The sequence below is a fragment of the Molothrus ater genome, chromosome 13, assembly GCF_012460135.2.
Source record: "Molothrus ater isolate BHLD 08-10-18 breed brown headed cowbird chromosome 13, BPBGC_Mater_1.1, whole genome shotgun sequence".
Lineage (NCBI taxonomy): Eukaryota > Metazoa > Chordata > Aves > Passeriformes > Icteridae > Molothrus > Molothrus ater.
In genome coordinates this window covers 12035568-12061710 of record NC_050490.2, presented here as the reverse complement: position 1 = coordinate 12061710, position 26143 = coordinate 12035568, and the positions used below count along the sequence as shown (strand labels likewise).

At 40.4% G+C, this 26143-nt stretch overlaps 1 protein-coding gene across 1 annotated transcript in view; it reads left to right on the top strand.

Annotated features, from left to right (window-relative positions):
- Positions 1–22107, top strand: part of ABHD17C (abhydrolase domain containing 17C, depalmitoylase) — a 30280-nt gene extending 8173 nt beyond the window's left edge. The window contains exons 2-3 of the mRNA XM_036389416.2: positions 15101–15280; positions 18337–22107. Of these exons, the coding sequence (XP_036245309.1) occupies positions 15101–15280; positions 18337–18556 (400 nt within the window). The 3' untranslated portion in view covers positions 18557–22107. The remainder of the gene's footprint in view (positions 1–15100; positions 15281–18336) is intronic.
- Positions 22108–26143: the final 4036 nt, after the last annotated feature.

The following is a 26143-nucleotide window of genomic DNA, read 5'->3' as shown; positions in this document are numbered from 1 at the left end:
CCTGCTTTCCAGTTTTTAGATGAATGACTTACATTGGTCTTGCATGCTCAGCCTGACATCTGATGATGAAGCTCAATTTCATTCCTGACTAAAACTGAGTGGTTTGTTGGCAGTGGTTTTTTTTCAGTGTGTCAGGTTTTGGGAGCAATGGGAAATGTGGGATTGTAAACCCAGGAAATGCTGTATGAACACAGTGAAATAAAGATGCTTTTAACAGAAGGCTAAGAATGCAGAATGGGATGGATGAATAGTGCACAGTGTCAGCTTAAGGACAGAGGAACATCTTTGCATTCTTTCTTCCAAGGGCTAATTTGAGAAAAATGGGTTACTGTTATTTGCACATTAAGCTCTGCTGCCCACAAACAATTACAGAAAGGTGCAGGCATAGGTCAGTTGTATAATGACAGAGTTATACTGGCATTATCTCTATCCATATCTTCATATTTTTAACCACTATGTTAGCTCTACAGAACAAAGGTTCTCCTGTTAGAATTAAATATTGTGGTTGGATTTGCTGACTATGAGACCAAATAATACAAAGGCACAAAATTGGGTTAAACAGCAGAATCTGGCTCAATGCCCACTCACCTTCCCACCCTTGGTTTAATGTCTCTTGATAAGCACATGCATGTCTTTGGGAAAATCCCTATAATCATCAAATAAATCTGTATCCTCTCCACTTTCAAAAAGGGGAATTCCATGTTGGTTAACAATTGAAGAATGATGTTGATGTGGAAGATGAGGTTTTAAGTTAGTATGCTGGCCTCAAAGTCTAGAGGGAAAAATTTAAATGACAGGTAATCTCAAAGTATTGCCTCTGGTTTTTATTTTGTATTGCAAATTTGTTAGAAGAACTTTGTGTCTGCTTTTCTGACAGTAATATTATTTATTGGTACAGTCTCTTGAAGTCCTTTCTAGGTGTACCTTCAAGATGAAAATTCTATTTTCAGCTGTTGATTAGGAATTGATTTCACGTTAGACTGAGCTATGTTTTTAGGAAGATTAGTTTTACTGTGCCTTATTAAAAAAGTCTGCTTACATATAGAAATGTTACTTTAAGAACTTTGACTCATGGGAGCCTTATTTATCAGCCAAGGCATGCTGCTAACTGAGCTGCATAGCTCAGAGTCTGGCAAGTGACCCTTCTCAAGGCATGCAGTGCCAGCTAGAAACTCTAGGATACTCTTCTTTATTATTATTTTTTACAAGATACTGCCACATTTCTTAACATCCCAGTATGTTAGACCAGCTAATTTTAACTTTGTGTTATGGCATGGCCATTTCTTTCTGTGTGGAGCAGAACTGTGGAGTAATGGAAAATGGGAACCAACAAATCTGAAAGGTCTGAGGCCAACTTCAACATTTTTCTCAGGAAAGCACCCTTTAATAGTATGACTTGAAATGTTTCTCCTTTAGTAAAGTTCTTTATAATGGGTTTTGCTAAGATTAAAGAATCTTTCTAAACATTTCTCCTAAGTTCTAGTTAGCTTTGCTATGACTGTCCTTACAGAGCTGGAAAAATGGTGTTCAACACCAGCAAAGAAGCAAAACCAGCTAGTTTTTTCCCAGTGTGCAGATAAACTGAGATTAGGTTCAGATTATTTTGGCATTATTCCATGCATCTTAATAGTTCTTTATAATAAATTAAACAAGATATTTTGTCTATTACACTATATATTGCAAGCCTTAATAATATGCAACATGTAAAAGCCAACAACAATAAAAAGTGAACTTCTGTTGAGCACTTTATAACCAAAATGGTGTATAGAACCATTTATACTTTAAAGGAAAGTTTCAGAGGTTGATTTGCTGCCTTAAGCATTGGACCAGTTTGGGCAGAACTTAATCATTGTCCCAGCTCTGTATAGTCTTCCCCAACATCTGATGAATTTGTTTAAGTGGAATTTTGGCTGTAGGATAATCTGGGGAAAGTGGCATCTTTCAAGAAAATACTCTTGGATTTGGAGCATGTTCTCCAGGGCAAATTTAGAAAAGTTTTTTCCAGCATGCTATTTGTTGCTTAGAACTTCATTTCTCACAAAGGTGTTTGTATGTTTTAAGTATTGTTTTGGATTATTTTTGAAAGAAGTAGCTAATTTCATATAATATTTACTTTGGAGGTGTTCCCTGGACAATTCTTACCTTCAGGCAGCTACTCAAGACCAGTCAGTTTCCTCCTTCCACTAAGACTGAAATGTACCTTAACTTGTATTTAAGTTGTGTTACACATTTTGTTTGTAGTATATTTTGTTGTAGCTCTCTACTGCAAAAAGCTTGTCTTTTTCTGATAAAGCATGGCTTTAATGTGTGTTAATGTTACAGAAAAAGTTACTGTTTCAGTCTGGGTGTGAGCATCTCATCAAGTTTAACAAACTGTAAAAGTACCAGCCTTGTGGGAAGAGGTGGGGTAATGTTTCAGCTGCAGTTTTGCTATTTTTATGCGTAGGGGTTTATGAAGGTGTAACCTTTGCTCACACTGGTTAATAAATACTCTGGTAGTTAACCATGTGTTGCAGGCAGCACTTTCTGATGCAAGCAGCACCCTTTCAGGAGTCACTACAGCAGTTTAAGATATCAAGTGGGGGTTCAACCTTAAGCCTGTCCAGTGTGCCTGAAAGGTTTTGTCTTGCTCTGTCTCTGCCAGCTTCCAACCCTCTGTTTCTCTGATAGCAAAACCGTCTGCCCTCTCCCCTGAACTCTTGCTAATTATTCATGTAATGTGATGTTCACTTCTAAAGTCTGCTGTGCATAGGCCCAGTACAATTAGTTCTTTATCCTCTCTTTGAAATTTGTACTAAAATTCAATCTGATAATGCAGAAATGACTATCTGTAAAGGAATACGAGGCACAAAGTTGGCTTTTAGAAAAAGAAATGGTTCTGATTTGTATTTACATTAATAAAAAATGAAGGTGATGGAACATACTTGAAGATAATTTGGATCTGAATTTTTGATAGATCTTGAAAGAGAATATTGTCATAAATCCCAAATGTTCATAGAATTTTGTAGAAAGCGAGTGGGTTGTAAAGCCTTCTTAATTTATTGAGTTCTTTTTTATCCTGAGATGAAGGAATCTGGTGCCAAATATCCCACCCTTCCAAATTGGATGTCCTTCTGTCAAAGCTCATCTGAGATCTGCAGATCTTTTTGTGTAGAGCATTGAACAGATGCTATTGACACAAATAAGATATGGCACCTTTCAATTATTTCAGGAAATTACTCTTTCCATTCAAAAATCCACTCTAATATTCATAATAAAGAACATAAGAAATATCCACAATACAGTGTTTACCTGGATGTAGTTCTAAATTTGCAGCATTTCAGCTGCAGGACAAATTGCACTAAAGATTATTATTCTCTTTGGTTGACTTTCACAATAATTTTCTATTTTTCTTTTTTTAGTACATTAATTGGCGTGTTAATTTGAAATAAAGGTAGCAGTGTTAGTTTAAACTTAGTTCATTTAGTTACTGGAGTTTTGAGGGGCAGAGGAGGATTTAGCAGGCATCGTTTGTTATCTGTTACTCTCTTTTTCATCTTTCCAATATTCCTGGTGTTTCTGGGCCATGTGAACTATGTTCTTTCCTGTTCTTCACTGTAGAACTGGCCAGACTTCCTCCTTAAATTTTTTTTTAAATTCTCATTTCATATTCCTATTTTGCCTCTCTCTTGGAAGCTTTATGTTATTAGGAGAAAGGGAAACACTATATCTGTTGGAACTGTAAAATGGAACTGTGCAGAGCTAAATAGGAAAAATGTGTTTTGGGGGAGTAAAGAGTAGTAGCTTGTAACTGAAAGTGTCCATGTTGTGAAATGGTGAACTGCAGAAAACCTACATGGCCAAATGCCAACTTGAGTAGTAACATAGACATTAATACACTTCTTTTCCAAGCACTGTGCTGTTATCTTTTATTTCAAGAATAGAAACTCCAGCAGTACAAGACTTCTTTATGCTGTGCTGGTTTATTGGGAGGCAGTGAAGTGCCAGTGTGGCATGGACAGGAATTGCTAACATTTTTTCCTGCATAACCAGTTGTTCTGTGGTGATCCTGCATGCAGGGAGCCTACATGCTTTACAAGGACTGCATCAGAGACAGAGGCAAATAAGGGCATGAATAACTTCCAGAAGCTGCTCTTCTCTTTTTTATTCTTTTAAATTTCAAAGATGCAGCTGCAGATCAGTTTCTACCTTTAGCATCAGCTGAAATAATGACCTTAAGTGATTACATTAACAGTTGTCCCTGATCCACTTCGAGGTACTTTGCTTCTTGTGGCATAGCTGGTAATTGCTTGGTAAGAATCCTTTTTTGAGAGGAAAAAGTTTTGACTAGCAAGAAATCTTTCACTAAAAAACTACAAAAGCAATTGGCCCTGTTAACTGGGTGTGTTGGCAGAAAATGAAGTCTCCAAGTGTGCTGTTTGATCATTCTTGAAACCTTTTGATTTACACAATCTGGGCAAAATGTCTTTCACTCCATAGACTCTGATGATCCCAGATAAGACAGCTAGATAAGCTGAACAAGTACATATCACCTGGTTTTAGGACTGAATTTTCTCATCTGAGTTTCAGAAGTTAGTACTTTTCTGGATGTACAGATGTACTCTTCCCATTTTTTAGAAAAACATTTGTTGCTTTAAGACAGGTTAAGTTTACTGATGCTTAATGTTTCTAAATATCATTAAATGCAGGTGTATGTTTCTGTAAAAATTACTTTTTTTTGTGCTATCTTTTCAGTTTCTTAATGAGCACAAGGCAGGTTTTATAAGCACTTCAACCAAACAGAAGTACACAGAAGAAACTGACTCTGTGCTAAATTTTATTGTACAGAATTCTAAGTAGTATTTACTGAGAGAAGGGAAGAGGGATTTAGCCCCTGGGTTTGTGGTGATAAAGGCTGTGGCTAGGAAATTTGATTTTTAAGCTCTGAACTAGTTATCTGTGGTCTGCTGTTCTAAAACATATGGTACTGTTAATCCTGGTGATTGCTATATATTGTTTTAATCATCTTAGGTTTATATTGACTGTTACTGAGGGTTGAACATTGATTGTGCTAAAAGTTCATTAAAGGAACATGTGCAAGATGAGGATGCTTGGGAAGAAAGGAATAGATGAGTCTGATTTAAAAGTCAAGAGTGCCAATATAAAAATGGCACAGAAAAAGCCAGAACACTGAGGTTTTCTTGTGTCTGAAAAGATACTGGATGAATCTTTTCAGGTAATAAATTGCTTTCATGAAATGACTGTCATCTTCCATTTGCCACTTATCATTCTTGATATTTGCTAGAATATTTAATGAATCCACTTGAAAATGGATAATTGAGAGAGACAGGAGAGATGCATCAGGAGAGTTGTGTTTTTCTGCAAGGCTGTGAATTTGGCACTTTTTGAAAGCAGATGTTTAAACATATGCAGATTCACACTGTGACAAAGCTCAGTGTTTTGAGCAAATAAAAAATTGGTATGTGTTTTCTCCACTTACCATAGGGTGGGGAAAAATAGAGATTACAGTGTCATTTATCCAAGTAGGATTTTTCCCTATTTATGATTCAGGAGACATGTCATTGCAGAGGAAGAGCCTATTGTTTTGATTCTTAAATCAAAAGAAAATACTGTCTTTCTTCAAGGCTGTGGAAATGGTTAGAGTAACTCAGAGAAACACAATGTTTCCAGGGAATTGAAGTTGGGCTATCCAAGCAGGATGTACGGCCTCCTGGCTAACACAAACTGTGACACTTCTGCACTGGGCTTCTCTACAGAGCCCTTCAGTGTTTGAGATACTGCATGTCTTTGAAAGGAGCTCATTCTTACCTAATAACTTGGTTCTTCTACAGTGCTTGAGCATATTAGTGTGAGTCTATAAAGGAGAGAGGAATTCTGCTGCCAGCTGAGTCACCTTCATACAATGCTGGCTGCTAAAAGACTCATGTTCTGGGGACAGATGCCTTCATCTGCTGTTGATTCTTTTTAGGAACATTGGACCAGTTTGTTGTCATGGATCACTTTTGTATCAGGACCTCTCTGCCATTCTTGTTCTCCATCCTGCCTTTCTGCTCTCTCATCTCTTTTCTCTTGGAGACTCAAATCACTGCCTGAGCTACACTAATGCTTCTGCATGGAAGAAATGCTGCATCCACTTTGTCTGCTTTGCATTCCTGCGAGACCTTATCCATTCCAGCTCCTGTGTAATCCTCTTGGACTCCAGCTCTCTGCTCTGTGGGAGAGACAGCATTCAGATTTGCAGGGGTCTTTGAAGAACAGTGTGAAAATGTCGGCTGTAATAGGATTTTGGTTACGAGCACCTGCTGTTTGTGTAGACAGTTCAATTTTTTCTTTGTTCTCCTCTGTCAGCATTATGGAGGTAACACTTGGATCTTTTTTTTTTTTTTTACCAGCTTGTGTTTTAGCTACAGCTACAGTTGTCTGTAAGTGATGTAAGGAAAATGCTGTATCAGTGCTACATATTTCACATTTAACGGTTTGTCAGCTATATCAAATAATCATAGCAAAACCAAGTAATTTAATGCTCCTAATATTTGAGAATGTGAAGATCTTAGTAAAACCTGTAGATGAAATGCTTTTACTTAGAGACTGAAGCATAAACAAAATTACAATAAACAGATAAAAGAGCATGCAAAAGGAAGGCACGAATGGAAAAAAAGCACAAACAAACCACAAAACAGAAGCCCCACACACAAAAGAAAATATTTGAATTCAAAGAGGTGTGGGATTCATTATCTGAGCAGTTCAAGGGCCAAGTTCTACAGATATCAGTTTCTGAGTGCTCTGCTTTGAATTTTTTTCACCTAATCTTCCAAATATTAGTCTCCAAAGTATTAATTGCAGCATGAGAAAACCATTTAATGCTGCTATAGCATCCAGGCAACTGACTGCCTTCAGCCAAATTTACAGATTTACTTCTAGTTTAAGATCCTTAGGTCAGGAACATCTTTTTTTACGAAGTTACAGTGTGTGTGACTAACCAGCTGTGCAAACCTTCTGGTGAGACATTTTTGGTGAGCTTTGCAGTTTGATCCATTACAGTCTAGGTTTAGTCTTGTTTCATTCTGTGCTTATGCAGTGATAGCTATTTTCAGATACTACAGCCGGATACATTGAAAGAAAACTTAACTGGAGCCGTTTGTTTTTGTCTTGCCTGTCCTGGTTTGTGCACTGGAGCAGTTATTCCCTGCTTTGTGGGCAGCTGGGCTCTAGCTGCTGGAAGGGGAGAGGTATCAGAGATGGGTGGAACAGGCAGCAGCTCTGGTCAAAAGCCACTGTGCTCCTCCCAGGAATAATCCCAGCTCATGAGTCAGAGGCTTAAGCCTTGCCTAGGTGCAGCTCATGGCAATTAGTGCCACAGCAGGGTGGCCTCACCTCAGTGTAGAGCTTCAGCTGTGTAGGGTAAGGGAAATAAATCAAGGAGGTGGGGTTGGATGTGAAGAGTCCTGGCAAGAGCAGTGCTCAAGACAGGTGCCACAGGGGCTCAATGAACAGATGGAAATACCAGAAGAAGAAGAAGACAGTGCTCCTGGACAAAAATGGTTTGAGAACTGTGGCAGAGCTGCAGGATTGTTTCCTCCAGGCTTGTAAACCCTCAGTTTCCCAGTGCTGAGCCAAGGCTGGTGAGGAGGGTTATGTGATGGCCCTGGGAGGTGAGCCAAAACGCATTGGCTCACTGTGCAATTTCAGCCTCAGGAATAAGGCAGGGCTCTCCAGTTTGGAAGTAGCTGAAATCGAAGAAACAGCCATGAAAGCACAAAACTTATGGGAATGCATGACCAGTATTAGTATTTGCACTCAGGTTTGCTTGGTGTCTCCTTGAGAATCAATTTCTGTGTTAGTTGACACGTACTTGTTTTAACTGAAGTATTTACATTTAAAGATAATATGTTAATGTATGTGGATATCATCAAATCTTCCTTGTTTTTCATAACAACCCTTACTAGGTGCACAATAATAGGGAGTAGTTTACCCTATTTTTCAGGTTTTGAGTGTAGGGCACACAAAAGTGCAGCCTTTTTGCAGCAGTAAAAAGATGGTTGGAATTTTAATGTCGCGTCAAGTGTTGTGAGGAGTAGCTTGTATCTTAGCTCTGCTGTATTAGAGCATAGGCTCTGTGTGCAGTTGCAGTATTTTTACAGCAGGAGAGAGATGAGATTGACACTGAGGGTGAAGATAGTGGATTCCTTCAGAAGATACTATAGGCTGAGCAGCTCTGTGGAAATAGCTGAATTTTTTCTGCTGTCTCAGTTTATTTAAATGTACTTCAGAGAATGTCTGTATAGGTTTTGTACACTGCTTGCAGTAAAGAGTATATACTAGAAGTAGCTGATTGAGTATTTGTGAATTATTTATGCTGTGGTCATAAAGCTCAGTAGCCAGCAAAAGTTTCCAGTCTTCTGTATTCCAGGTTTATTTGTTACAGAGCATCTTAATTAAATGCAAAATACTTCATTAAAGTTAACTCCAATGCTCTATTTTTAAAATAATTGGAGTAAAAAATTAATTGTATATGCTATTTACCTGTTGTGTCATGGGACTAAATGGTGTGAATCAAGATTGGTCTAAGAAAGCACTTTGGAAGAAGCAGGAAACTATGATGAGTAGAGAGCTCCCATGTTTGTTCAAATTCAAAACTATAATCTTGTGCCAGTGCTGTCTGCAGAACTCCAGTTGGTTTTAAGAGAGCTAAAGCAAAGAAAATGGGGGCAGTGGGAGTTATGTTTAAATATATCCGTGTATTTAGGTCCTGTTTCCATTAGCTTCTTGTATTTCAACTTACCGAGGCTTTGGTCTGTATTTGCCCCTGTGATTAGAGAAACAAAACAACCTCCAACATTTAGAAGTGGTTATTTAGGAATTAATTTAGGAAGGTGCTCACTCCCTCTCATTGCATGAGTGTGCACTGAGTTTGGAATGTTCTTCTCCTTTTGTCATACAGCAGTGCAATGGTGAAGGTGGGAGATGCCTGAGCCACATCATTGCTCGTTTTTCTTGGATGTTTTACAAGAGTCCTTTTTGCTGTCAGTGGCCTTCTTGCTTTCACTCAATATGAAAGAATTAATGCTTGTAGGGGCTAAGTTATTCTATTACATCTAGCATGCCTGTGGCACAAGTTCCTGCTTAAATTTCAGTGCACATTTAATGAAAACTCTATTTCCTGCTTCCCTGCTATCTAGGGAAATAAAAAACCAAACAACCAAACAAAAAAAACAAACAAACAAAAAAAACCAAAACAAAACCAAAAAACCAGTCAGGCAGAAGCAACTGTAGCAACTGTTCCAAATGTGTTTGTTTTTTGTACATAAAACTGCTAGTTCATGTGCTAGACAAATGAGCAATCTATCCTAAACCAAACACCAAAATCAGTATCCTGGCTTATTGTGGTGGAGTAAAGTTATGTTATAAATACAGTTGAGTCCTCAGTACAAGAGAAAACAAAGGACTTGTTAGTTCCTTAAAAACATAAATAGATCTGCAAACACAGATTGCCTATTTTTTGCCTGGGGGAAAAGGAACTTCCTGGTAAGGGTGAAGCTGGGGTGAAAAAAGGAGGTGTGGGTTTACTGTTCAAGAGTACTTGGCTTGCTCTGAGTCCTGAGCAGTTTTACTTTGGTCAGAGAGGGTGTTTCCCACTTTGAAACATGACAACTTGAGGAGCCTATGTTGAGGCAGATGAACAAAAGGGAACTTAAGGCTGTATTTCAGAAAGGAACAATTTTTAGGCAAACTAGTATTATTTGGATTAAAAAAAACAAGTCATCCACCTCTCACCCCAAAGCCACTCAGTGCAGATTAGCATAATTCAGTTAGTTTAAAATGTAATCTCATTACAGTTTGTACTGGAGAATGCCATGAAATACCATTTACCTTTACCTACCCTGGTTGTTCAGGGCAAAATTGCAGTGGCTTTACTACTCAGCAGTGTGTAGATCCCTGCTTTTGTCATGGATGCTTGAGCTCCCAGTGATACTCAATATCCTTGTCAGGACTTGGTTAAACTGTGAGCACAGTTCTCAGTGTTTGATAACAGATCACTGATGGTCACAGGACAGCAATCAAGAACCAGCTGCAGTGATTTCATGCTTTGGTATAATTAAGTTACTGCAGGGCAAACGATCATCCTCAGAAGTGCCTCAAAGTTGCTTCTACTCGATCCATTTATTATTGACATGAAAAGAGGAGCTGGTACATCACTGGATTAGTGCTGCAGTCACAGAGTCCAGAAAGCCTGTAGGAGTGTGATATTTGCTAATAACATCCAGAATTTCCTGTAAGAGGGCATTTTCAAGAGTCAAAGGTTCATTCTGTTATCCCACAATCAGCTTATATTGGTTAGCACTGGGGTTTCTCCATGGCATAATCAAATTACTCTCTGGTGTGGTAGTAAAAGTAATAGTGATATAAAACTGTGGTGGAGTCCTTGATTAAATTTCTCTGTCAGCCATTTAAATTATTTTGAGAGTGAACACATTTGTGGAATTACTGGTCTGCTCCCGTGACAGTGTGCTGGGACATAGGCCAGAAAAATTGGTCTCTCTCTTTTGCAGCTACATAAGCCAGAGTACAACCCAGTTTTGGCTCTTAGATCCATGAAAATGTGAAATGAAATAGAGTGTGGTATACCATAACTTGAATTGCATAGCACTTGTAGGCCTGGAGAGGAAGAAGGTAGAGAAGGAGGAAATCTCATGATTTAAAGTGTCAGTGTCAGTAAAACAGTGAAGAATTTCAGACCTGTGTTTATGTGAATTCAAGAAAACTGGAGAAACTGGCACAGGGACACTTTTATGTGCCAGGGTTTCCTGTGAATCCTGAAGTCTGATTTTTCTCATTTGACAGTTGTTATGGTTGACTCAAAAAATCCTTAATCTAATGCCTTCCTCTCAATTTCATGTTGGCATTTAGACCGAAAATCTGCTGTAATTTCTCTGATATTTTGGCTGACATGCTGGAGTGGTACTTGCTGAAGCACAATGCAAAATGCAGTGTTTTGATCTGATATTGTAAATTTCTTGCAATAATCATTATTGACTAAGTTGCTAGTGTTGATTTATTTTAATGCAAAAGTCACACAACATAAAATCATAATATATGCAATCTGCTGTGTGACTTACCTAATTGAGGATTTTTGTTTTTCTTTCTAGCCCCAAAATTAGATTTTTAGATTCATACAGGATTAAATAGCCACTTATTTCTGAAAATATATATGGATGCCTTATGGAAATGATAGATATGATGCTAGAAAATACCTATCTGTGGTTCTTAGCAAGTGATCTAAATTTCTCTGGATTATTAAACTTAGAGATAATGCATTTTGAAAAGGTGATAAATAGTATTTTGTGACAAATGGGTTTGTGCAAACAGGAAGAACCAGACTTGAACAGGTTATGAAGAGCTGAGTATGTGTATGTTCTAGTAAAGGTACTCTAGAAGTCACTATTTCCTCCAAACTGGGGCATGATTTGTGTTATTCCCGATATATGCTGGATTTTCTTTGTGTCTTGAAAATGATTTATTTAATTGGTGTGTTTGCTGGAGAAGGGAGTGCCCAGTTTCAGACTCAGTCCCCTTGTGAGAATGCAGGAGCTGGTTACCTCATTTTCCTGGCCTTGTAAATTTATGTATTTTGTGTGTTGTAAGGAAGAACTCGCCCATCACTCCCTGCCTTAGTTTAGCAGCAGTTGAACACTAAGTCTCACAGTGTTATGGAGTAGGGTTTGTGCCATCAAAATACTCTGCATAGACAGTTTCTGAAAGCTGATTTATTGCTGTTGCTGTATGCAGGCTGCTCCCTATGCTTTCCTGTTCAGGTAAGAGGTAAAGGAACAGCAAATATCATAAAAATTCAAACTGAAAATACAAGGTGAGGCTGACTTCATGGATTCAGTAAGCCTGGCAAAAGGACTGGCCTCACTAATGAATATGTATTTGGCACTTTTGAGGACTGGCAGCTTTGGCTGTGAACATTGCAGGGCTTCAGCTGTGACACTGGAGTCCCCACAGCAGCATTCCACTGGCACTCTGCACTGAGCAAGGAGAGAGTAAAAATAGCAATGGTAAACTTTCCAGCTCTATGGCTCAAAGCTGGAGCCCTGGGGGGAGCAGGGATTCAGGATCTTAGGCTCATAATTAAAGATGCTTTGAGATAATACATGGTTTGCACGTAGTGCTGTCATCCAGAAAGTCTGAGGTGCTTTGCATGGCAGTTGATGCCATCATCGCCAATATTCCCAGTCTCCTGTATCCTGCTGATCTGCTGGCATGACTGAGGTCTCTTATTACTCTGGAATAAGTAGAAGAGCCTGGGGTGTGGATTCTCTAATAACCAGCTTCTGTGCACATAGTTCATGCTAGCATGGGGAGACCAGAAATGCTGGTAAACCTCATTTGTATTTACTGAGGCAGAAACACAGGGGAAAAAAAAACCCAAACCCAAACTACTGTTATTATAGACTGTGGGGTGTTTTGGGGCCTTAGACCAGGACTGGAGCTCTAGGTATGGGGAGCTTACTGCTTGTGAAGGGTAATGAAGGTCACTGGAATGTGTAAGCCACACCATGTACTTGTGGGCTATTGAGACCTGAATAGGCTGGAGAACTTTGAGCTTTGCCACCTGTGTTCCTGGGTAAGGGGAAGCAGAAATGCTTGTATAATTTATACAGCAGTAGCTGCGGTTCTCAGTAATAGAGTTCCCTTCTGGAAAAAAAGCATGCCTGCCCTTTTTTCTTCTCTTTTTCTCCCTTTGTCAAAGCAGGGTTTTGCATATGCCCATGGTAACTGAGCTGTTTCCTGCTTTGGCTTTGCTGAAGCTGGTATCCACATTGCTGTGTTGCCCTGCCTGTTTAGAACTCTCTGATGGGGCTCCACAGGAGAAGTGCCCAAGCATATCCAGAAATTTTCCTTGGCTCTCCTGCTCCATCGGATAGAGCTGTTTCCACAGAGACCAAAGCTTGTGTGTTTCAAGGAAGTTATTTTTAGGGGCTGCTGTTTAGCTGGTGGAAAGACTTTCTTCCTTAATAGGAGAGCAGACTGTAACAGGATTCCTCCTTTCCAGAGTGTCTTTTGCTTTTTTCTACCATATTCTTTCCCTTTTTCTGTGTCACCCAGTTTCCCTTTCATTGCTGCCTTCTTACCCACTTCTCTTTCACTTTCTGTATCACTGCTCCTGTTGTGCAAGGATCTAACACAAGGAAGTTTGCAGAAAGTGAGGGAGGGACCCAGCCTCTGCTTTAAGAACGTTGTGTTTTAAAGATAAAGCCCCCAGGTGGGTTTGTACCTGGGCTTGCTGAGTCACCACTGGGCAGTGTTTGTGAGAACACAGAGGATCATGGAGCCAAGCCCTGGCCCTCAGCTCTGAGGACCTTGCGCAGCTCAATTATTCATGGCCTTCGCTCATGAGTTGTCCTGTGTCCTTTGGCCTCAGGATAAATAAATATTACATCTAGCTGTTTCTGCTGATGTTTGCTGTAAGCTCCATGTCTCGCTTGCTGAGCGATGACCTAATGGTAAAGGGCTTAAAAAGATAAATCTGTTACAGTAACTCTTGTGTCTTGAAAAGGGGAACTGTCCCCAAATACAACAACCCCAGAGAATCTTTTAGTTGTCAGTCAGTAGGATTGTAAACCAGAAGACATTTGCTCTAATGATAGGCTAAAAGTGCACTAACTCAGTATCCTAATACCCTGTTACAATTATTCATTTTGTCCAGATATTACATTTCCTTTCTGTGGAGTTGGATACTGAATAGTTGTAGTGATGAAGGGTTACTTTAAATTTAGATGTATCTCTGGGCTTTTTTAATGATGCTATAGACTGTATGTGACTTTACCTGGAATATTATGAAACAGCTTTTTCTCTGGAGTACCTATTGCCACAACAGCGAGTTTCTCCCCTTAGAATATGAGATGTTTTCAGAAACATAATAAGATCAAAATAACATCAAAAGGAGTGAGTCTAAAGCTGATCAGTGTTGGAGAAATTTGCCATACTAAGGCAATTGGATGTGTTGAACTCTCTTGCCACCCTATGCTTTCCTATTATCCTGTGATTCTCATTCAAACATCTGTTTCCACATTCTGTTTATATTGTAAACCTTTTAGAAAGAAGCTTCACACTTATCATGATACTGCAGTTCAGGATGGCATTGCAAAACCTACCAGCATTAATATCATTCCATGCCCACTGAAATGCCATGTAGGTGATCATGTTCCAGTCCTGTTTTCTTGTATATCCCTGATGCTGTTGCATTTCTGCCTGTGTTCAATATGATGCAACAGCTGGCAGATGGGCTGGATGCATGTGGTGCCTTTGGGGTGCATGCCTCCAGCCCTCCCCACCCAGCAGCTGGAACAAAGTCTGTGATGCCAAGATTTTGTTCCAAGGTCCTGTTAACCGAGTCAGCCAGGCCCTGCTGTGTGCTGAACCATGCCTAACAGTGAGGGAGAAAAAAATCTGCTAAAAAAGCTGCACAACATTTTTTTAAAAACATCAGGCTGTGGTGACAGACTGCCAGCATCCGCTGCTGCTTGGTTACCAAGAGGATAAAATTTTACTCCTGAGAGATATTTTTATACAGTTGCTTATTCATATAACAGTAGATGCCAAAAGCACCCTTATGCTCAGCAGTATAAAAATATTAAGAAAATTTCAGTTTCACAGAGGCTACAATCCAGTCTAGTTATACTTCATCATGAAACAAGGCAGTCCTGACAGCCTGTAATTGGACGATTAGTACTGGATTATTCTTAATTTTAATTATTAATTGATCTTTCTTCTACTGTCATTTTAATTTTCTCTTTTGGCACATACCAAATCATTTAGCTGCTTGAAAGTTGCATATCCTCCAGGCCTGCTGTACACCTTGCAAGCAGCTTTGTAAGGAAATTGAAGCCTTCCAGGTGTACATGGGGTATAGCTGGGTTTGCTTTTCATTGTCACAACAGTGACCAGAGCACTGTAGATGGTGTAGACTGTCAAAAAGACATGTTTTACACAACTTATTTTTTACTAGAAGTGTGTTCTTTTCTGTATCCAATGGATGTGAAATACGTTGTGTTTTGGCTTTTTTGTTTTAAAGGGATCTTTCTTTTCTCTGCAGGTATGGTGTCAGTCCTGAGAACATTATCCTGTATGGCCAGAGCATTGGTACTGTCCCCACAGTAGACCTGGCATCTCGGTACGAGTGTGCAGCTGTGATCCTCCATTCTCCCCTCATGTCTGGCTTAAGGGTGGCTTTTCCTGACACCAGGAAAACCTACTGCTTTGATGCTTTCCCAAGGTAGGTATCACTGCTGCAAGCAGGGGTTCTCTACTCACCATGGTGTTTAAAAGGGACTGTTGGTGTAAGTAGATACTGAGACTTGTATTTGGTCCTCCCTGGTGGGGATCTTGTAGGATCCAGATTTTGTGACCAAAACAAAGTCCCTGTCCCATCTTTTAGAAGATATTAAGCTTGTTTTAAGAAACTCTAGAAAATTATATACAACTGGTTTTAAGATAAAACATTTGCTTTTATAGTCTAGTTTTCACAGGAAAAGCAATTGCAACAGACCTGGAGTACTCAACTATTTGGGAATAGTAGAGGTCATGGGAGCAGCAGATATTTTAGGAATCTCTCTATAGCAGGGCAGGGGAAAGCACAAGTAAAAAGCTTAGTAGTCCATGGAAGGGAGAAAATAAATCAGACCCTCACTGAAGTCTTGGTCAAAACTTGGCTTTACTTCAGAAAGTCATGCTTGTGATAAGTGTAGTAAGGAATATTCATAGCATTTATTATTTTTGTTTTATTTTGGTTACAACAGATTAAAATTAGCAGCTGTGGGAGGCTGTAGGTAAAAATCCATAAGCCAGAACAGCTAGAAGGAATGGGATGAAGTAATAGTGGCTCTCACAGTTCCCATGTTTAGAATCCTTTCAAACATATTATTAGTTAATTAATAACTTGTTGGAGGTGCAGACTGAATTTGAAGCACTTACTTTCCAGCTCATTCATCATCCTCAAACCTGAAATCCAATATTTACAAATGCTTCTGCAAGAAAATAAAAAAACAAAGCCTTAAACATAGCTCTGATTACAGAAGTAACAGTGATTAGCTGTTACCAGCCAAATCAAATAACAGCTTTAAAAAGAAAAGTGGGAAGGGGAACAGTGACAGCAGATGTGCTGTAGCACTTGAGTGTTTTGTTCTTGCCCTACTGAGCTGTTCATTGCTGTCAGTCTGACTTCCCTGGTACTGGGAGCAGTGAAAATAAACAGCAGTGCTCTTTATGAATGTGTGCAGCTCAACTGTCTGTCTTCACAGTGGGAAACAAAATAGTTCTGTGTGCACCTACAGTGAGTTGCTATTATGTGCATTTTATGTTGGGACACCATGAGAATTTGGTCTCTGTAGATTTTTCTAGCTGCAGAGCTGTGTGGCTGAGAATACTAAGTAAGGCTAATGTGCAGTTTAAATACTGCTTTATGAGTCGCTGACTTGGCAATGGGATGCCTTCCAGTTTTCTGCAAAATATAAATATTATCTGGCTTAATGGTCTGTGAATATATGTGAAAAAGATTTGTTTCATTATATGAATACTGAAGTGAAAGGGATTTCCTACAATAAATGAGAACTTAGTGTCTAGCCACAAAAATTATGCATAAATATCTCTGTAGCTGTTTTAGCTGATAGATCTTTTATACCAGACCTTTCATGGGCTTAAAACTTCAGTTTTTGCAACATATTGATCATAAAGTATTTACATTTGGCTGTGATACTAATTTTGGGATGAAAATTATTGGGAAAAACAAAATCTGCATTATTCTGATGCCTCTTTTATGTTGGGATTTTTTTTAATTCAGTGTAGTTGCACACAGCTCAAGTTTCACACAGGAAAAGTGAAATAGGGCCGCATTTTAATTTTAAATAGTACCTTAAATGGCACGAAACCTGGAGGGGGGTTTTTGACAGCTATAGAGACAGAGATGTGTTTACACTCAGTACCAATGGCAGTTCTCTAGAATGCTGAATGTTGAGGTTTGTAAGTGTGAGGCTTAGTGCTTCAGTTTACATCTTTTTACTTAGCTTCATATTTTCATAAAACTTTTTTGAACCTGTTTTTAAGTCAGGGTATGCTGGCATCTATATTTCAAAATAATTTTAAGCAGTCTTGATCATTTTGTAAGGGCAATGGTCATGCCAAAATTGCATGCCTTCTTGTTCTTCAGGAGCAGGAAAATCCAAACACCTTTTATTTGCTACCATAAAAAAAATAGATTTGTCCTCCCATAAAATTGAGTAGTACCAGCACTCATTTCTCCACATTCCTCCATTTGTTGATGGAAGTGGAGCAGGTAGGAAGCTGAGAGCTCATTAGCACGTGGTGTCTGTACACAGATTTGGAATCATTGGTAATTACCAGCATGAAATGGCTGGCTGGAAATAAAAGCTGGGGCCTGTGTGAGGAGAGTCAGAGAAAGCTGCTCTTCACTGCTTGCAAGTTCATGTGCTACCAGGATGCTTCATAATTGGGGTTTTCTGGCCTGACCTCTTCAGTGGAAGGTGCCTTTGTCACTCTTCTCTTCCCTCAGAACCCATTTTCCTGTGACAGGTAGTCTCGAGCTATATTGGTCTGCTAAAGGTAGCTGGACAAAAGGAAAAATGTTACTCTAAAGCCACTTTGCAGTCACAGCTGGCAAAGAGGCTGGTTACATAAAGGAGAATCCTGTGTGATTTCTGTGGTTTGCAGTTAAATATCCCTGTGTAATGCTCTTCTCCCACAGTTTTCTATTTCATTGTTTGAACTTAATCAATAGAACAGATTATTTTCCTTTTAGCTGAATCTGTCTAATTTGGGGGTTCAAAGACAGGTTTAAGCTCCATGAGCCAAAGCCTTTTTTTTGTTGTTGTTAATGAAATCTTATGACTGGAATGTATTTAATTAGTTCCTAAGCTGTTAAATTGGAAGGTGATAATGTGTCACATGAGAAGAGTCCGTGCTTGCAGAATGTCCCATGGAATCTTACTCGCCTCACAGTGCTTTGTGTGATAGATACAGTAACTCTTTTGGTGGGTGATTTTTGGGTGCCAAATTTTATTTGCATGCTGCCCACTCAAACTTGTTGCTGTTAGCACTGGTGGGCTGGTGGTGGTGGCAGTGCAAGCTCCTTTTTCACACGTATGTTTTGGGAGTGAGCCTTGTCCCATTTCACTTGTGCACAGTTCCAGGGGTCTGCAGCCATTTAAAAACATGCTGTGGTAACTGGGTTGTTTGTCAACAGTTAAGCTTGCTTTCTCTAATGATGTGAAACTGAAAGCCCCAACCTGAGCTGTGTCTTTCTTTTCCTTCCCCCAGCATTGACAAGATCTCTAAAGTGACCTCTCCTGTGCTGGTCATCCACGGTACCGAGGACGAGGTGATCGATTTCTCCCATGGCCTGGCCATGTACGAGCGATGTCCACGAGCAGTGGAGCCCCTCTGGGTGGAAGGGGCTGGGCATAATGACATAGAGCTTTATGCACAGTACTTAGAGAGACTAAAACAGTTCATATCTCATGAACTTCCCAACTCCTGAAGAAGCCTACCTGATTTTACCTCAGTTACTGTGAACGGAAGAAATTACCTGGTTTTGCACATGCTTTAACTGGATAGCTGTAATAGCTTTATACTATGAAGAAATACCCTGTCTTGAGGGTGTTCTAATCAAACATCTGATGAAATTTGTCTTTTCTATCTGGAAATGATTCTACTAATGCACACAAATATGGTCAACTACTGTAATTCCAACAATTTTTAGCTTCATTGCCCTGAAGGAAGTGGGAATCCTAGCTGCTTATGGGGACACTTTTTACCTAGTGCTGTATTAATTGAAGATCAGTTTTCTCTGTCTCACTTCAGATCATTTATAATTCTGTCCTACAAAGACTTTTTCCCCATTGTGTTCTCGGAGTGGAGAACACAACTGTTATGAGCTACAGCTTGTTCTGAACAATCATGGGTTCAACCTAAGGGAGTACTTTCTCTGTGAAGTTTCTAGCTGTGGTATTGTAACTGGAAAGTTATTGTGATGAAGTTCCCCCTCCTCCCTTCTAGTGTTCTTTTGTTAACTTACTGATCTTCCCAAGTAAATTATTTAAATATACTTTTACCTGAAAATAAACAAACTACTATATGGGGCTAAACTCTGTAATGACCTCTCCATTAGTTGTATAAACATAACTGGAATATTCTTAAAGGATCTAGGGACAAAACTGCTTTTGTTTAAAAATAAATGTGTAAATTTACTACTAGAAAACTCATTTTAATATTCAGATTGTCTGAATAATAGCCATAACAGACATTTCCTTCTGTAAAGCATTCCTGTAGACTTTTTAAAAGTACTGTACATATTTGAATTTACATTGTGCATAGATTCTTAATTGGTAGTTTTAATTTAAGTCTAGTTACAATAAACTGCAAAATTCTGGTTTGTATATGATTGAATACATTTTGTTAAAATATGTTTTTATCCCTATATTATTTTGCTATTAAAGTTTTATAAAGTTTCCAGGACAAGAAAAAAAATAGAATTTACACATTTATGTTTTGATGAATTATGTAACTAAATTTTCATTGAGCTGATCTTTTTAGTTTAGGAGTAATTTGATTCTTTGACACTGGAATCGCACAGATTATGCATCAGAAATGCAAAACACTTAAAAATTGTTACACTGCTAGGATAGGTCTAATTTTTCCAAATTTAAAGGCCTTAAATGTACTGTAAGCCTCAGATTGTTGTATAAATTGATTGCGATTGATTGCAGTTTGTGTCCTGTTGCTAGAGAGCAACACAGTGATTGTAATGGAATAAAGGATGCATGGATTAGAGCTTGCTCAAGTTTGGAATCTTATTTGGTGCATAATTTTCATACATGAGGAAAGTGTAAAAACATTACTTGATAGAGTAAGCTGGGTATGTAAATCAAATGTGCAGGAGGTTATGTTTAAATGGTGTTAAGCTGGTTCTAAGAAATGAAAAATCATGATTCGTTGCCTGGAAGAAATATTTGAACATAGTTGTTATGAATTCCTATAACAGGCCTGCAGTTAATTTTCAGTGCTGCAAGTGTGCATTGTCTTTGATTATTGCCTTGGCCCTATTACTGCAAAAGAGGAAAAACTTGTATTTTCACTTGCAGTGAAATGAGGACATGCATCCTGGGCCACATCACCAGGATCCTTAGACTGGATTTGGGCATCAGTGTTGTCTAGTTGTGAATTTTAACTGTCCCAAGCAGCAGGGACCCCAGCAGTTCTTACGGTGGCTTTGCCAGCCAAAATTGTCAGGTTTTGCCTAATCGCCACCTCAAGCTCGGCACTTCCCTCCTGTATTTTAAATAAATATTCAGATACTTGTCTGATTTTATATATATTTGTTGTACCTTCATAAGTCCACAGTGGTTTTCTTCCATTCCTACATGTGTTGTTCCTGGGACTGTAGTCCTGTGGAAACCAAGCTGCTGTGTGGTACAGGTATTCAAGGTAATGTTGAAATGGTCAGCCTGTCCCTGTAGTGACTTGGGGATTTTTACCTAATTAGCTCTGGTTTTTGGTACCCACATTGAACTTTGTGTTGCTCTGAAACCTCATCCTGCAATGTTTCTTCTCGTGACTGTCTGTAGATACCCTTTAACAAACTGATATTTTTAACCTTTTCCCCATAAATTGTTTTTTTGATTAATACTTTTCCAACTTCTGAAGTAATTTTGTGACTTGTCTTTGCATTTGCTTTGTTTTTTGCCAGTATTGCTCTGTTAATGAGAACCCTGAATATGAATTCAGTGTGGTTATTTATGTCCCATGGTCTCTGCAGTTGCAGGCGCAGTTCATGATGTCCTGGCTGAACATGGATTTCCACTTGTACTATCTTTTATTTGCCTGAATTCCTTCTTAACTAATTCTCAGAGGGGCCTCAGTCTTCTAGCTTCTGCATTGTCTGGTTTGGTTTGTGAAGTTCATTTGCATTAAACTAACACAGATGTTTTGCTCTTAATTAAAACGTTAATGACCTATCATTGATCCACTGGTATGGATCTTCTTTCCTCTCTTTTAATTCAGTAATTTGTTTACCTGTTTCTTCCCTTAAATAATTTTCCTTATAGCCCTATTCTCATCCAATAGTTCTTAAGTGAATTCTGATTTTTTTTTTCTGTTGTATGCTCTGCACAAAATAAATGCTGATAGTGAGCTGCTTTGTATTATAAACTTGTATCAAAGTTTCAAGCATTTTGAAACACTGCTGGTCAACCTTGGAACTATTAGTTGAAAAAGTGTGGCCAGGTCATGAAGATGCAGTTTCATCCATGACTAAATTTCAGGTCCTCATTATTTTAAAGAAAAAGATGTTTTAAAAATTTTTTGAATATTTTAACTTTTAAACTATAGGAAAGGGGATGATGTGAGATTATGAAAAACAAATTTTGGGCTTAAAAAAATAGTCTGTTCCAGCAAACTGCTAACATGCTGTAATTTAAATGTATAATGTGAGCCTTTACAAGAACTTGTTATGCATATTTTAGAGCTCTCAAGGTGTCACTGTAAAAATGGCTCTGTGTGCCTGGATAAATTATGCAACGGGTCTCCCAGAGGTGTGAGCGATCACTAACATTTTGTTGTCGATGGGGATGCTCTGTCCATTTTTCCTGTGTGACTGACCATTTCTGTTCATGTAGTGCAGCCACAGGTGATGTACAGCTTGTTTGCAGAAAGGTAAGATGTGCTACATCTGTTTACTCTCAGTAGTTGTCTCGTGTTTGTGCTTTGGAAAAGCCAGAGGAGAATATTTGTTACAGCTTCAAAGGTGTGGTTTTCCAAGGACTCTGATATGTATCCTTCTAAAATTTATGTAACTGTTACAAATTTAACTTGTGCTCACCTGGAGGCCTGTTACTTGTGTTGCCTCTGCTGCGGTTTTGTTACTCGTTCCTCCATGTCACTCCTGTAACTTGTGCCAGCTCTGCTCGGGGTGCTGACCCTGGAACTCCAAATGCCCAAACCTGTATTTATGCTTAGCATTGTACACATTTATGAACTCTGTATTGCATTTGCTTTTTCTAAATGGTGCTAAACATAGAAGTAGAGACCCAATGTACTTGCTTCCTCTGGTTATTCGTTCAGCCGGAAAACTTGATTGTTCTCACTTGGAAAACACTTTCTTCCCCAGGTCTATTCCTGTGAAAGCAAGCTAATGATCTCAGTTAAGCCCATTTAACTCATTTCTCTATGTCCTTCTCTGTGGAACTCTCCAAACATTTTAGCTCTGAAATTTAGCTCCAATGCAGTCGTTTGTACTCCAGCACTGGGTAAGGGTGGGGTGGCTCTTTGATGGTGGGCACTCTGCTGTTGGGAATGAGGTCAGGCACAGAAACTCCCCGCTGGGTCCGTGTTGCTTTCCAAGTCCAGTGGTAATACTGAGGTCAGATGGGTGTGAATTTCAAAGCAGGAGGTTGTACTTGGGCCTCAAAGCTTGGGTACAACAGTAAAAAGCAGGAGCTGGTCCTTGCAGCAGGCGAGTGAGCCCTGCTCCCTTGACTCTGCAGTTTTGCAGATGAGTTTCTGCAGTAATCGAATTAATTTTGCAGAAAGTGTAAGAGTAACATGCCTGCTGTCTTAAAAAAAAGAAACTCCAAGAAGATCCCTACAGCATTAGTAGCTCAATTACAAATTACCTTTTGGTTCCTGGAAGGGTAAAGGTGCTTTGGTCTGGGTTTCCTCGGGGGCGCTGGGGACTGGGAGCGCATCGCGTCTCTCTGGAGTAAAGCCATGTGCTGGCTGTCCCTGCGTGCTGCTCCCTGCGTGGGACAGGGCTGCGCTTCTCTCGCTCCAGAGGCCGGAGCATCCCCGCTGTCCCGGGCCGTGCCCTTGTTGTGTCCTGGGGGCTCCCCCGACCCCTGGCTCCGCGCACGGCGGCGTTTGGGCTGCGCTGCGCTCGGCGGGGCCGCTCCACTGCCGCTCCTGTGGATGGTGATGGTGGTGATGGTGGTGGTGATGGTGGTGGTGGTGATGGTGGTGGTGATGATGGTGATGGTGGTGGTGGTGGTGGTGGTGATGATGGTGGTGATGGTGGTGGTGGTGATGGTGATGGTGGTGATGGTGGTGGTGATGATGGTGGTGGTGATGGTGGTGATGGTGATGGTGGTGGTGGTGGTGGTGGTGATGATGGTGGTGGTGATGATGATGGTGGTGGTGATGGTGGTGATGATGGTGATGGTGGTGATGATGGTGATGGTGGTGGTGATGGTGGTGGTGGTGGGCGGCCGGCCCGGAGCGGGCTGTGGGCGAAGGTGCTGCCGCAGCCCCGGCGGTTCGAGCCCCTCGGGGCGTGCCCGGGCCCGGAGCGGCTCCTGCAGCCTCGGTGGGGCTGGGGCCCTGCTGCCAGCCCGGGCTGTCCCGGGAGAGGAGGGGGCGCGGAGCCGCTGGACCCGAGCCCTGCTCTATCAGGAGAAGCAGCGCAAGGAGCACACGCCTCTGGATTACACTTGGCCTTCAAGGTGAGCATAGGTGGCTTGGTTTGCTGCGCCTCTGGAGGTGACTGCATGCAGTGGGTCTTTCCTTTATTTTCTCATTTTGTCTCTAGGCCTTATTAGTTTAAGAGCTGCTTTAAACTAAGAAGACATCGATCCATAGTTTTGCTTATCCTAAATGACGTTTTTCATGGCAGTCTGTTCTTGGAACTTGCAGACCTGCTAAAAGATTTAACATGGCTTACATTTCAAGTGACTCTGCTGCAGCAGTGCCATTAGGAGTGCTTTGGATCTGCCCTTTGGATCTTTCCCTTTGCTTCAGACCAGGACCAGTGGGATGGCAACACTGCCTAATGTCCTCTGCATGGTAAAATATAACTGCTAGGACTAAGCTAAGTAATACACTGTTATATTCCAGGGATGAGTTATAGCCATGAATGTGCATTTTGATACATGGAATTCCAACATATTAATAGAATGCTTAACTAATACAATTACAATAGGCAAGCAATCCCCTGGACCCTAAGTCACAACTACTTGAAGTTGATAACTTTAATCTTGAATCAAATAAATAACAAACCTAAAGCTTCTCAGACATGCTGATCTGGGATGCCCCTCTAGGAAACAGAAAAACAGTCTAAAAATTTTTGTTGTCTGCTTAGAAATGAAAGGGAAGGCTTCAGGCACATTCCAGGGCTCCCAGGACATGACCTCCAGCCTTCAGCAGTATGCAGTTACATTAAAACATTCACCATTTCAAACACTCTTGGCAGTGTGCTGCTGAGTTTTGGGTTCCTTGTCCCTTTTAATTATCAGAGCTTTCTTTTGTGTTTGCAGCCCTACTTATCGTGAAGTCCCAGCCTACTTATGTTGCATGTAATTGCTTTATTGATCCATTCCCAGAGTGTAAATTGAACCTTTGGGCTCGGCCTGGAGGTTGAGAGCTAGATAGGGGCACTGCTTTAGAAGAAAATGTAATCTCCATAGAGTCCCAGTTGTCCCTTACAGCACCTTTTTATCAACAGGATGAAGTTGCTGTGGCCTTTGAGCAACCACAGCTTCGCCTGGGTACACCAGACTAATGGCTTTAATCAGCAGGCAGAGACAAGGGGCAGCTAGAAATCAAAATGGAGCCTTTAATCCCAACTTACATCTGTTGGAAAAACAGAGTCTGTGCTGGACCCTGGGACTGGACCAAAAGTGCAAATGTAAAAGTTTCCTTCCTTAATCAAATATAAAAAAGTCTTTAACAAGAATAAAAGCTTGAATAACTTTTAAAATGTTTTTCAGAAAATTAATATGGAATAGTAAATTTTGTTTTAGTGATTGGGTTAAGTTTTTTTTGGGGGGAGGGAGGGGAAATCTGTGCAGTCTTTGAGCGTTTGTATGAATAATGAAGATAGTTTTCCTAAGCATTAAAGAAAAGAGTACTTTAAATGAAAAATTATATATAACCATTATTACATTTTATTACCTAAAACCTATTTATCAAACATCTCTTGATTTGGCCTGTTGACACTTTCAGTGTTTGTCAAAGTGGTGCAGTGATCTGTAGCCAGGACTGCAGCAGAAATCCATAAATGTAGTTTTGTACACATATATTCTGAGGAAACAAACTCTCTGGGATTCTTTGCTGTTTATGTGTAATAGGTTCACTGTATTTATAATTATTTCAGAACATAGCCCAAATCTCAGAAGTTCTCTGTGGGACATGGATTATGAAAAACTGTTGCCCAGTAAGAAAACCCTTCCTGGGACTGTGGGCTCTTGCAAACCCTCCAGCCTGGTCAGAAGCAGCTCTCTCTTGAGTTACCACAGCAGAAGTTTGATAAGTCAGACCCTGGGCCAGAAGCCACAAGAAAAGCACTTGTCCAGTGAAGTATTCCTTAAACCCTTCAGATATATTTTAATGGATACTTTTGCACCTTGGCCTGGAATCTCTTTTGGTTTTGCAGCTGTGATCAAAATGCCAACCTGCTCAAAATTCACATCAGTGCCCTCAAGGTGATCTAGCACAAGGTGAAGCTGTTCTTGCTATACAAGATGCTCCTCAGGAATATGGGAATGTTGTCTCAAGGCCAGCAGTCCAGGGCTTTCTCTCTGCTCCAGAAGCAAATGATTAAACCAAGAAAAATGCCAATAAAGCCCAAAGAGGAACAAACTGTAGGTACAGAAGGAGGAGATGTGGGTTTGGTATCTCAAACACTTTCTGGTGCTGGCTGACAGGAACAGTGGGACAGGTGAGGGGTGGGCATTGCTGGGTGCAGCCTGGTTTGGGTGGGTGCTGTGCCATGCCAGGAACTGCACTCAGTGCTCAGCTTGAGAGACAGCTGGGCTCAGCAGGGTCAGGGAAGGACAGGCACGATTGATAGAGGATGGGCAGGACCAGTGAAGGATAGCCAGGATCAGGAGACGATGGGCCAGGTCAGTGAAGGGTGGGCAGGGAGCAATAGAAGATGGCCAGGACCAGTGAAGGATGGCCAGGACCGCTGGAGGATGGGCAGGATCAGTGAAGTGTGGGCAGGACCCCTGGAGGATGGCCAGGACCAGTGAAAGATGGCCAGGACCCCTGGAAGATGGGCAGGACCCTTTGACGATGGGCAGGATCAGTGAGGAATGGGCAGTACCAGTGAAGGATGGGCAGGATCAGTGAAGGATGG